Source organism: Staurois parvus, unplaced genomic scaffold (genome assembly GCF_062004578.1).
Source record: "Staurois parvus isolate SC_StPar_1 unplaced genomic scaffold, SC_StPar_1.0 ptg000854l, whole genome shotgun sequence".
NCBI classification, from domain to species: Eukaryota; Metazoa; Chordata; class Amphibia; order Anura; family Ranidae; genus Staurois; species Staurois parvus.
In genome coordinates this window covers 167472-180479 of record NW_028318650.1, presented here as the reverse complement: position 1 = coordinate 180479, position 13008 = coordinate 167472, and the positions used below count along the sequence as shown (strand labels likewise).

The 13008-nt window shown below is 52.2% G+C and overlaps 1 protein-coding gene across 1 annotated transcript in view; it reads left to right on the top strand.

Annotated features, from left to right (window-relative positions):
• Positions 1 to 13008, top strand: part of LOC149443511 (uncharacterized) — a 186258-nt gene that overhangs the window by 27520 nt on the left and 145730 nt on the right. Inside the window, exon 5 of the mRNA XM_089655596.1 lies at positions 693 to 989. Within this exon, the coding sequence (XP_089511722.1) occupies positions 693 to 989 (297 nt within the window). The remainder of the gene's footprint in view (positions 1 to 692; positions 990 to 13008) is intronic.

The following is a 13008-nucleotide window of genomic DNA, read 5'->3' as shown; positions in this document are numbered from 1 at the left end:
GGATACATTGTCAAACACAGTATGTACAGTAGTAACAATTACAAAAAAACAAAGGAAACGACATACAGGGATTTGGTCTAAAGTAAAAATGAAGTGGCCATAGGTTAAATGGAGTTCAAAGGGTTACACTTTTGTTTTATAACACCACATTGTAATAACAATACCAACAATAGATATACAGTATATGACAATCTAATATAATCTTACTTGAAAAATCTCCTTTCATATTGTGAACTCTGCCTGTCTGCTGGTATCTTTCTACAACTTCCTGGATTCCCAGCATGCTTTGCAGTGTCTCCATTTCTAAGGACTACATATCCCATGGTATTTTGCTGTCTGCAAGCAGTGATTCCTGTTCTATCTCCGCCTCCTGAAACTCCTCCCCTCAGCACCTCTGTAGTTCAGCAGGAAGGCTCTGTGAAATGTGTGACACAACAGTGCTACTCACTGGGCATAATGAATACATGTCACAGAAATCAGGAAAGTAAATGTATGGGAGTCTTCACAAGGTAAGCTTACAAAACTTCAAGATCATTCTGATTAAAAAGAGTAGGCTGGAAATGATTGAAATACAATGTATAAATGAATATAGGATTTTATGTTATTCTCCACAGGTATGCTTTCTATCATAGTGAGTTGTCAGTCGCATCCAATGTTTTGAAAAATATTTCTCTTTTTTGATCTGGTTAAAGGTTTGAGAAGACCTGAAGTCATTCTAACATTTATCCTGGATGAACTGGAACAGTTTGATTTCAAACTATTCAAAGACAAATTATTTGAGCTCCATAAAGAAGACAAACATCCCATTCCAAAGAGACTAGTAGATTCTGCCGACAGGATTACCACAACCGATCTTCTCATTTGGATCTATGGTGAAAAAGAGGCTATGTGTGTGACTGTCAAAATACTTTGGACGCTCCATAGATTACAAAGATCAGCAAAAATAGAAAGATTAACAAGGGATTTAGATAACTGGATCTCACCTCAAGGTGTGTACAGTATATGGCAATGGCAGTAACTGTTATTAGCTATAGTAAGTACACAGAGATAAATGTCTTTCTATGACTTAAGCTGGCCTTCAGCAGGGACTAGATTCTAACCATCTATGGGCAAGCTGATTGTACCCAAATCGATTGTTGTATGACTTGGCCTTTCAGATTTCTAGAATGCGATTTTAGCAATAATTATTATAGCAATAATTACTGTGTTCTCCCGGCAGGGATGGTACCCTAGCTCCATGGGAGGGATTCCCCCATCAACACTGACTGTCTTGATGGGGGAATCAAATAATTTTCTGTCCTGCAACCCGTGGTCCTGAAACATTGACCTGTGATGCCTGTTACTTTATGTCTGTGGCCCCTTTTGCTTGTCTTTATCAGGCCCTTGGGGAGCTATTCCCTCCACTGATACAAGACTGCCTCTCACTGGAACCAATGGTGGGGTACTATTCATCCGCATAAAGCCAAATATGGGGCACTATTCCTTCCACTAACACTACTGCCACTGGCCTTAGTCTGGCCACCTAAAGTCTGAAGGACAGTAAACTGGCCCTTTGTTTAGAAAGTTTAGAGACCCCCGCTTTATGTGAATAAAGGACAATATTATCTCTATACCAGCATGTGCTGGTGATCTTTTTTTCCCAGATTATATGGTGGCACCATCCACCATTTCACTACAGCACCCTACATGCACTGTGGGTGAGCCTGTAAGGAGTTTAACAGATACAATACAACTTCTAACTGGAGGCACTGGAGCATGGAGCACTGGGTCACAGGGTTCACATGAGACCACAGAGTGTAGGGGCAGTGCAGGCACAGGAGTGCAGGGATTGCTAGAAGGACAGGAAGGCAGAGCTCACTAGAGTATATGGGGGTCAAAGTCATTGGAACACTGGAGACAAAGGGGGCTTAGCTTAGACACCCATTGCTTGAATGGCAAGGAATGTGTCTCCTCGCCCTTCAGGACAACACCAGAGTGCTGATTGGCTGTAGTGCCAGTACTCCAGGTGGAATCCACAAGTGCTTGCAGCTGTACACCTGAAAGAAGGTCTGGCGCTGGAACGGGGACAAGGCAAGATCCAAAGATGACAGATACTTTAGTTTATTCTGTAATATAACATGTAAAGTCTCTGGTAATAGATACAGTATGAAAGATCCATTATCTCCTGCGCTCAAAGACTCAGATGAAACAGGCGTTAGTAACAAGCAGCGTGTTGTGTGTTCATCCGCTGGTGATCAGAGGTTGTGCTGCTCTATCATGAAGCTGGGGAAGCGTAATAAAACTGTAGAGGAAGATGAAAGAAAGAGCGCACAAACCTTGCGCATTACCTCAATAAATAGTGACTAATTTTATTAATAAGGAAATTACTCACAAAGTGATGGTATAACAGGCATAAGTAACCATAATCCACACAGGGTTACAGGTAAATCAAAAAGGCTGAACTGCTGTAATACTGACACTCAGTGGCTGAATATCTCCTTGCCATGTGAACTCTTCCATACTGAAGTCTCTATCTGCTCAACCCAGCTCTGATGAAGAAGGGAGCACCCTTCGAAACGCGTTAGCATTCATCCCCCCCATCCTTTTCGATTTACCTGTAACCCTGTGTGGATTATGGTTACTTATGCCTGTTATACCATCACTTTGTGAGTATATTTCCTTATTAATAAAATGAGTCCCTATTTATTGAGGTAATGCGCAAGGTTTGTGCGCTCTTTCTTTCATCTTCCTCTATAGATACAGTATTTCCTACCTGGAATTATTTTCATTTGTTTCTTTATACTGATTGTTGAAAGAGATAAAAAAAAATATAAGATTACTCCTCCTTCCTACCTTTTCCTGAGCCGACTACGTGGCACATCTTCAAACATCACTGGTCCCTGCAAAGGTAAATAATAGAGATGAGCGAAGTATTCAAAAATTCGATTCGACTGATTCGGCGAATTCGTAGAAAAATTTCGATTCGAGTCGAATATATTCGCTGTGAATTTAACTTAAAAAAGGGTGTTTCTAGGCTTCAGAGAGACTTAATATTAGTGCTGAACACTGTACCTTTAATTTAAATGCCCTTGGAGTCTGCTGGGGAAGAGAAATAATACTGTCAGGCAGTATGACATGCAGATGAGTGCCGTCGATCTTAGAATCACCGCACACTTCACTCATTTGGGCAGTCACGGGGCCAAAACCAGAGTGTGGAGCCACAGTGTGGCGGTGGAGGCAGCAGCAATGGGAGGCCATACAGCACCCTATGACAAAAATGGAAACCACCAGCAGTGTGAGGAGACCTGAAAGTGGCACATGGCAGAGTGTGGCGATAGAGACAGCAGCAATGGGAGGCCGTACAGGGACCCATGACACACTCTGGACCTGGCAGCAGCATGAGGAGGCGGTACAGGGGCCCATGGCAGATTACGGGCCTGGCAGCAGCATGAGGAGTCGGTACGGGGGCCCATGGCAGATTACAGGCCTGGCAGCAGCAATGGGAGGCCGTACAGGGACCCATGACACAATCTGGACCTGGCAGCAGCATGGGGAGGCGGTACAGGGGCCCATGATAGATTACGGGCCTGGCAGCAGCATTTGGAGTCGGTACGGGGGCCCATGACACACTCTGGACCTGGCAGCAGCATGAGGAGGCGGTACAGGGGCGCATGACAGATTACGAGCCTGGCAGCAGCAACTTGGACAGGAGGACGTTCAGTTTCTGCACCGTCTGGTGCGTGCTCGCAAACTGTTGTCTCTTGGAAACGGATTCCAAGAAAGACTGCTGACGGAATCCGTGAAGAGGAGTAGCAGGAGAAGGAGCATCTGAACGAGCGGAATATGCCAACAAGCGACAACAGGGGCCCATGGCAGATTAGGGGCCTGGCAGCAGCTATGGGAGGCCCGTAATCTGCCAGCACCCTATGACAAAAAATGGAACCCACCAGCAGTGTGAGGAGACCTGAAAGTGGCACATGGCAGAGTGTGGCGATGGAGACAGCAGCAATGGGAGGCCGTACAGGGACCCATGACACACTCTGGACCTGGCAGCAGCATGAGGAGGCGGTATATAGGGGCCTATGGCAGATTAGGGGCCTGGCAGCAGCTATGGGAGGCCCGTAATCTGCCAGCACCCTATGTCAAAAAATTCTACACACCAGCAGTGTGTGAGACCTGAAAGTGGCACATGGCAGAGTGTGGCGATGGAGACAGCAGCAATGGGAGGCCGTACAGGGACCCATGAGAGACTCTGGACTTGGCAGCAGCATGAGGAGGCGGTATAGGGGCCCATGGCAGATTAGGGGCCTGGCAGCAGCTATGGGAGGCCCGTAATCTGCCAGCACCCTATGACAAAAAATGGAACACACCAGCAGTGTGAGGAGACCTGAAAGTGGCACATGTTTGGGGCATGATTCATGGCGGATTTAGTCAGTTGTGTCAGGAACTGGTGGTTTGAAATCCAGACTAATCCACGCCTGATTCATTTTCACAAACGTCAGTCTCTCCACACTTTGGGTGGACAGTCGTGTCCTCCGCGGAGTTGCAATACCTCCTGCCGCACTAAACACGCGCTCCGATGCCACGCTACTGGCCGGGCATGACAGCCTTTCAAGGGCAAATTCAGCTAGTTGGGGCCAAAGGTCAAGTTTCGTTGCCCAGTAGTCAAGGGGATTGTCTACCTCGGTTGGCAGGGTGCTGTCCAAGTAGGCCTAAGCCTGTTGTTTGAGGTCCTGCTCCAGGTCCACCTGATGCTGCTGCTGCTGCTGCTGCTGCTGTGGCTGGTTAGTAGTTTCCTCACTGCGCTGGTGAAGAAAGCTACTCATCATCGACTGCAGACTGAGGCAGCCGCTGCTGGTGGAGCTGCCACTGCTCCTACCACCCCACCCCTCCCCTGCTGCCATGGCAGCGGAACGCGAGCGCACAGGGCCCACAGTGTCTGAGGATGGACGTTGGCGCAGACAGGCAGAGACCAGCTGACTACATAGGTGGTTTTTATAGTACGTTATTTTGGCCTCCCTCTCAGCAGGTGTGAAAAAGGCCACCATTTTTGAACGGTAGCGAGGGTCCAACAAGGTGGACAGCCAAAAGTCATCCCTCTGTCTGATGGTTATTATTCGGCTGTCGCTACGCAAGCAAGCGAGCATGCTATGGGCCATTTGTGCCAAGGAATGCGAGGGACTCCCTGCCTCCATCTCCACAGCATACTGCCACGGTGCGTCTGGGTCCTCTGTCTCCTCCTCCTCCTCCTCCTCTACCAGATGCTCCTGCTCCTCCACTCCTGTCCGCTGAGTGGAAAAACCACCCATTTCACTCAATAATTCCTGAGCACCAATGTCCTCCTCTACCTCCTCCTCTTCTTCCTGTCCTGCCCCCACAGGGGTCATGTGGCGTTGAGATCTGTGCGCCACGTCTACCGCACCCTGACCAGCCATTGTTAACAGCATTTGTTCCAGGACGTGCAACAGAGGAATGACGTCGTTCATCCCATAGTCCTGCCGACTCACGAATAGCGTGGCCTCCTCAAAGGGCCTGAGCAAGCGCAGGTGTCACGCATGAGCTGCCAATGGCTGACATCTAAGTTACACAGGGAATACCTTTATCCGCTTTTAACATCAGGAAATCTGTGATGGCCTTTTGCTGTTCGTAAAGGCGGTCTAACATATGTAGGGTTGAATTCCACCTTGTTGCAACGTCACAGCATGAGGAGTCGGTATAGGGGCCCATGGCAGATTAGGGGCCTGGCAGCAGCTATGGGAGGCCCGTAATCTGCCAGCACCCTATGTCAAAAAATTCTACACACCAGCAGTGTGTGAGGAGACCTGAAAGTGGCACATGGCAGAGTGTGGCGATGGAGACAGCAGCAATGGGAGGCCGTACAGGGACCCATGACATACTCTGGACCTGGCAGCAGCATGAGGAGGCGGTATATAGGGGCCTATGGCAGATTAGGGGCCTGGCAGCAGCTATGGGAGGCCCTTAATCTGCCAGCACCCTATGTCAAAAAATTCTACACACCAGCAGTGTGAGGAGACCTGAAAGTGGCACATGGCAGAGTGTGGCGATGGAGACAGCAGCAATGGGAGGCCGTACAGGGACCCATGAGAGACTCTGGACCTGGCAGCAGCATGAGGAGGCGGTATATAGGGGCCTATGGCAGATTAGGGGCCTGGCAGCAGCTATGGGAGGCCCGTAATCTGCCAGCACCCTATGTCAAAAAATTCTACACACCAGCAGTGTGTGAGGAGACCTGAAAGTGGCACATCGCAGAGTGTGGCGATGGAGACAGCAGCAATGGGAGGCCGTACAGGGACCCATGAGAGACTCTAGACCTGGCAGCAGCATGAGGAAGCGGTATATAGGGGCCTATGGCAGATTAGGGGCCTGGCAGCAGCTATAGGAGGCCCATAATCTGCCAGCACCCTATGTCAAAAAATTCTACACACCAGCAGTGTGTGAGGAGACCTGAAAGTGGCACATGGCAGAGTGTGGCGATGGAGACAGCAGCAATGGGAGGCCGTACAGGGACCCATGACAGACTCTGGACCTGGCAGCAGCATGAGGAAGCGGTATATAGGGGCCTATGGCAGATTAGGGGCCTGGCAGCAGCTATGGGAGGCCCATAATCTGCCAGCACCCTATGTCAAAAAATTCTACACACCAGCAGTGTGTGAGGAGACCTGAAAGTGGCACATGGCAGAGTGTGGCGATGGAGACAGCAGCAATGGGAGGCCGTACAGGGACCCATGACAGACTCTGGACCTGGCAGCAGCATGAGGAGGCGGTATATAGGGGCCTATGGCAGATTAGGGGCCTGGCAGCAGCTATAGGAGGCCCATAATCTGCCAGCACCCTATGTCAAAAAATTCTACACACCAGCAGTGTGTGAGGAGACCTGAAAGTGGCACATGGCAGAGTGTGGCGATGGAGACAGCAGCAATGGGAGGCCGTACAGGGACCCATGACAGACTCTGGACCTGGCAGCAGCATGAGGAAGCGGTATATAGGGGCCTATGGCAGATTAGGGGCCTGGCAGCAGCTATGGGAGGCCCTTAATCTGCCAGCACCCTATGTCAAAAAATTCTACACACCAGCAGTGTGAGGAGACCTGAAAGTGGCACATGGCAGAGTGTGGCGATGGAGACAGCAGCAATGGGAGGCCGTACAGGGACCCATGAGAGACTCTGGACCTGGCAGCAGCATGAGGAAGCGGTATATAGGGGCCTATGGCAGATTAGGGGCCTGGCAGCAGCAATGGGAGGCCCATAATCTGCCAGCACCCTATGTCAAAAAATTCTACACAGCAGCAGTGTGTGAGGAGACCTGAAAGTGGCACATGGCAGAGTGTGGCGATGGAGACAGCAGCAATGGGAGGCCGTACAGGGACCCATGACAGACTCTGGACCTGGCAGCAGCATGAGGAGGCGGTATATAGGGGCCCATGGCAGATTAGGGGCCTGGCAGCAGCAATGGGAGGCCCGTAATCTGCCAGCACCCTATGTCAAAAAATTCTACACACCAGCAGTGTGAGGAGACCTGAAAGTGGCACATGGCAGAGTGTGGCGATGGAGACAGCAGCAATGGGAGGCCGTACAGGGACCCATGAGAGACTCTGGACCTGGCAGCAGCATGAGGAAGCGGTATATAGGGGCCTATGGCAGATTAGGGGCCTGGCAGCAGCAATGGGAGGCCCATAATCTGCCAGCACCCTATGTCAAAAAATTCTACACAGCAGCAGTGTGTGAGGAGACCTGAAAGTGGCACATGGCAGAGTGTGGCGATGGAGACAGCAGCAATGGGAGGCCGTACAGGGACCCATGAGAGACTCTGGACCTGGCAGCAGCATGAGGAGGCGGTATATAGGGGCCTATGGCAGATTAGGGGCCTGGCAGCAGCTATGGGAGGCCCATAATCTGCCAGCACCCTATGTCAAAAAATTCAACACACCAGCAGTGTGAGGAGACCTGAAAGTGGCACATGGCATGAGAGACTCTGGACCTGGAAGCAGCATGAGGAGGCGGTATATAGGGGCCTATGGCAGATTAGGGGCCTGGCAGCAGCTATAGGAGGCCCATAATCTGCCAGCACCCTATGTCAAAAAATTCTACACACCAGCAGTGTGTGAGGAGACCTGAAAGTGGCACATGGCAGAGTGTGGCGATGGAGACAGCAGCAATGGGAGGCCGTACAGGGACCCATGAGAGACTCTGGACCTGGCAGCAGCATGAGGAAGCGGTATATAGGGGCCTATGGCAGATTAGGGGCCTGGCAGCAGCAATGGGAGGCCCATAATCTGCCAGCACCCTATGTCAAAAAATTCTACACAGCAGCAGTGTGTGAGGAGACCTGAAAGTGGCACATGGCAGAGTGTGGCGATGGAGACAGCAGCAATGGGAGGCCGTACAGGGACCCATGACAGACTCTGGACCTGGCAGCAGCATGAGGAGGCGGTATATAGGGGCCCATGGCAGATTAGGGGCCTGGCAGCAGCAATGGGAGGCCCGTAATCTGCCAGCACCCTATGTCAAAAAATTCTACACACCAGCAGTGTGAGGAGACCTGAAAGTGGCACATGGCAGAGTGTGGCGATGGAGACAGCAGCAATGGGAGGCCGTACAGGGACCCATGAGAGACTCTGGACCTGGCAGCAGCATGAGGAAGCGGTGTATAGGGGCCTATGGCAGATTAGGGGCCTGGCAGCAGCAATGGGAGGCCCATAATCTGCCAGCACCCTATGTCAAAAAATTCTACACAGCAGCAGTGTGTGAGGAGACCTGAAAGTGGCACATGGCAGAGTGTGGCGATGGAGACAGCAGCAATGGGAGGCCGTACAGGGACCCATGACAGACTCTGGACCTGGCAGCAGCATGAGGAAGCGGTATATAGGGGCCTATGGCAGATTAGGGGCCTGGCAGCAGCAATGGGAGGCCCATAATCTGCCAGCACCCTATGTCAAAAAATTCTACACAGCAGCAGTGTGTGAGGAGACCTGAAAGTGGCACATGGCAGAGTGTGGCGATGGAGACAGCAGCAATGGGAGGCCATACAGGGACCCATGAGAGACTCTGGACCTGGCAGCAGCATGAGGAAGCGGTATATAGGGGCCTATGGCAGATTAGGGGCCTGGCAGCAGCTATAGGAGGCCCATAATCTGCCAGCACCCTATGTCAAAAAATTCTACACACCAGCAGTGTGTGAGGAGACCTGAAAGTGGCACATGGCAGAGTGTGGCGATGGAGACAGCAGCAATGGGAGGCCGTACAGGGACCCATGAGAGACTCTGGACCTGGCAGCAGCATGAGGAAGCGGTATATAGGGGCCTATGGCAGATTAGGGGCCTGGCAGCAGCTATGGGAGGCCCATAATCTGCCAGCACCCTATGTCAAAAAATTCTACACACCAGCAGTGTGTGAGGAGACCTCAAAGTGGCACATGTTTGAGGCATGATTCATGGCGGATTTAGTCAGTTGTGTCAGGAACTGGTGGTTTGAAATCCAGACTAATCCACGCCTGATTCATTTTCACAAACGTGAGTCTCTCCACACTTTGGGTGGACAGTCGTGTCCTCCGCGGAGTTACAATACCTCCTGCCGCACTAAACACGCGCTCCGATGCCACGCTACTGGCCGGGCATGACAGCCTTTCAAGGGCAAATTCAGCTAGTTGGGGCCAAAGGTCAAGTTTCGTTGCCCAGTAGTCAAGGGGATTGTCTACCTCGGTTGGCAGGGTGCTGTCCAAGTAGGCCCAAGCCTGTTGTTTGAGGTCCTGCTCCAGGTCCACCTGATGCTGCTGCTGCTGCTGCGGCTGGTTAGTAGTTTCCTCACTGCGCTGGTGAAGAAAGCTACTCATCATCGACTGCAGACTGAGGCAGCTGCTGCTGGTGGAGCTGCCACTGCTCCTACCACCCCACCCCTCCCCTGCTGCCATGGCAGCGGAACGCGAGCGCACAGGGCCCACAGTGTCTGAGGATGGACGTTGGCGCACAAAGGCAGAGACCAACTGACTACATAGGTGGTTTTTATAGTACGTTATTTTGGCCTCCCTCTCAGCAGGTGTGAAAAAGGCCACCATTTTGGAACGGTAGCGAGGGTCCAACAAGGTGGACAGCCAAAAGTCATCCCTCTGTCTGATGGTTATTATTCGGCTGTCGCTACGCAAGCAACCGAGCATGCTATGGGCCATTTGTGCCAAGGAATGCGAGGGACTCCCTGCCTCCATCTCCACAGCATACTGCCACGGTGCGTCTGGGTCCTCTGTCTCCTCCTCCTCCTCCTCTACCAGATGCTCCTGCTCCTCCACTCCTGTCCGCTGAGTGGAAAAACCACCCATTTCACTCAATAATTCCTGAGCACAAATGTCCTCCTCTACCTCCTCCTCTTCTTCCTGTCCTGCCCCCACAGGGGTCATGTGGCGTTGAGATCTGTGCGCCACGTCTACCGCACCCTGACCAGCCATTGTTAACAGCATTTGTTCAAGGACGTGCAACAGAGGAATGACGTCGTTCATCCCATAGTCCTGCCGACTCACGAATAGCGTGGCCTCCTCAAAGGGCCTGAGCAAGCGGCAGGTGTCACGCATGAGCTGCCAATGGCTGACATCGAAGTTACACAGGGGAGTACCTTTATCCGCTTGTAACATCAGGAAATCGGTGATGGCCTTTCGCTGTTCGTAAAGGCGGTCTAACATGTGTAGGGTTGAATTCCACCTTGTTGCAACGTCGCAGATCAGGCGATGCTGTGGAATTCCGTTCTGCCGCTGCAGCTCAAGGAGGGTGTGCTTTGCGGTGTAGGAATGGCTGAAATGCATGCAAAGTTTACGTGACATTTTAAGGATGTCTTGCAGTGGGATGGTGGATTTTAAGAACCGCTTGACAACCAGATTGAACACGTGAGCCATGCATGGCGCATGGCACAACCTTCCTTGACGCAGAGCAGACACCATGTTCTTTCCGTTGTCGGTCAACATGGTTCCGATTTTCAATTTGCGCGGAGACAGCCATCTGTCGATTTCTCTGTTCATTACACTCAGAAGTTCCTCCCCTGTGTGACTACGTTCGCCAAGGCATACCAGGTGCAGAACAGCGTGACACCGTTGCGCCCTGCACATGTGATATGCCGGTCGGGTAATGGGACTTGGCACGGGGGTGGCGGCTGAGGACACGGCGGAAGAAGAGGTGGTAGAGGCGGACATCTTTGCCGGACCAAGGACGTGCAAACGTGGAGGCAAAAGCGGCGTGACCTGTCCAAGTTGCTGGTGCGGCTGTGACGGCACCACGTTCACCCAGTGGGCCGTAAATGACATGTACTGTCCCTGACCATAGTTACAGCTCCACACGTCGGCGCTGCCGTGCACTTTGGCAGAGACCGACATGCTCAAAGACTGGCCCACCATGTCTTCTACATGTGAATGCAGGGCTGGCACTGCCTTTTTGGCGAAGAAATGACGGCTTGGCACTCTCCACCGCGGCGCGGCACAAGCCATCATTTCTCTGAAAGGTGCTGAGTCCACCACTTGGAAAGGGAGGGACTGCAGCACCAGCAACTTGGACAGGAGGACGTTCAGCTTTTGCACCGTCGGGTGCGTGCTCGCAAACTGTTGTCTCTTAGAAACGGATTCCAAGAAAGACTGCTGACGGAATCCGTGAAGAGGAGTAGCAGGAGAAGGAGCATCTGAACGAGCGGAAGATGCCAACGAGCGACAACTCCCCTCAGCAGAGGTGTTGGAGCCTTGACTGGCTGATGGAGGGCGATTGACGTCGGGTGACGGAGCAAGTAACGGAGCGGGTGATGGAGCGGGGGCTGGGGCGGGCAGAACCGCCGTATCTTTATCACGGTTTTCCCAGGCCACCAAATGGCGACGCTGCATATGCTGCCGCAACGCTGTAGTCCCAACATGGGCCCCCTGGCCACGCTTGACTTTCTGGCCACATAGTCGACATACGGCTACGTTTACTTCCTCGGGCGGCTTGACGAAAAATTGCCACACCGCCGAGTAGGAAACTTTGCCCCCGATACTCCTCACTGGCTGACTGCTGCTTCCTCCGTGCACACCGGCACCACTACTGGCCGTGGTGGTAGGCTGCAGTGGAGCTGGTGCTCTACTCCGTGGACGTTTGGCTCCACTGACACTGCTGCGACCCTGCTGCTGTCTCCTGGGCAACCCACCGACTGTTTTGCTCGCTGTCAAGCTGCCACCCTCTTCTCCTGATGATGCGGAAGAAATTGCCTGATGACGACGAGGCTGCCAAGTGCGATCAACCTCCTCATCATCAAGTAGGGTCTCCGCCTCACTACTAGTCCCCTCGGCTGCGTCTGGGTCAGGAGACAGACCTGTCTCTAGACCGGCTACCGAGCCACTCTCCTCACCACTACTTCTTCGCCTGGCTGCTGAAAAGGCGGATGTCTCCCCCCGTTCCTGACCGCCCTCTGTTAGCTCTTCCTCACTGTACAGTGGGGCTGAGCCCACAGCATGCGATACTTCGCTTGGTGAGGGAACACCAAAGGACAGGGGCAGGTAGAGGACACGTGATTTCAGTGGGCTTGGTCCCGGGCCATGCCAACTAACGGTTGTGTCTGACGTACCCACCGACCGTTGGCTGTAGGTGTCAGAGGTGACCTGGGAAGAGGAAGACGACCGAGCCAACCAATCGACGACGGCAGGGTTGTCGGTGGAGACACGACCGCTGGATGACACCGGGAGCACTGGCCTCTGGCTGCGAATAGTGCTGCCTCGACCCCTTCCTCTGCTGCCACGTCTGCTCGCTCCTAAAACATTGCCTCCTCTGCCACTCCTCTGCATGTTGTCTGACATACTCTTTAATTAAACGATTATGTGTCCCTGAGTAACAATTCTGTCTGTCCCTGAGTAACAATTCTGTGTCCCTGAGTAACAATTCTGTGTCTGTGCGAGTAACAATTCTGTGGCCCTAAGTAACAGTTCTGTGGCCCTCAGTAACAATTCTGTGTCCCTGATTAACGTTTCTGTGGCCCCAAGTAACAGTTCTGTGGCCCTCAGTAACAATTCTGTGTC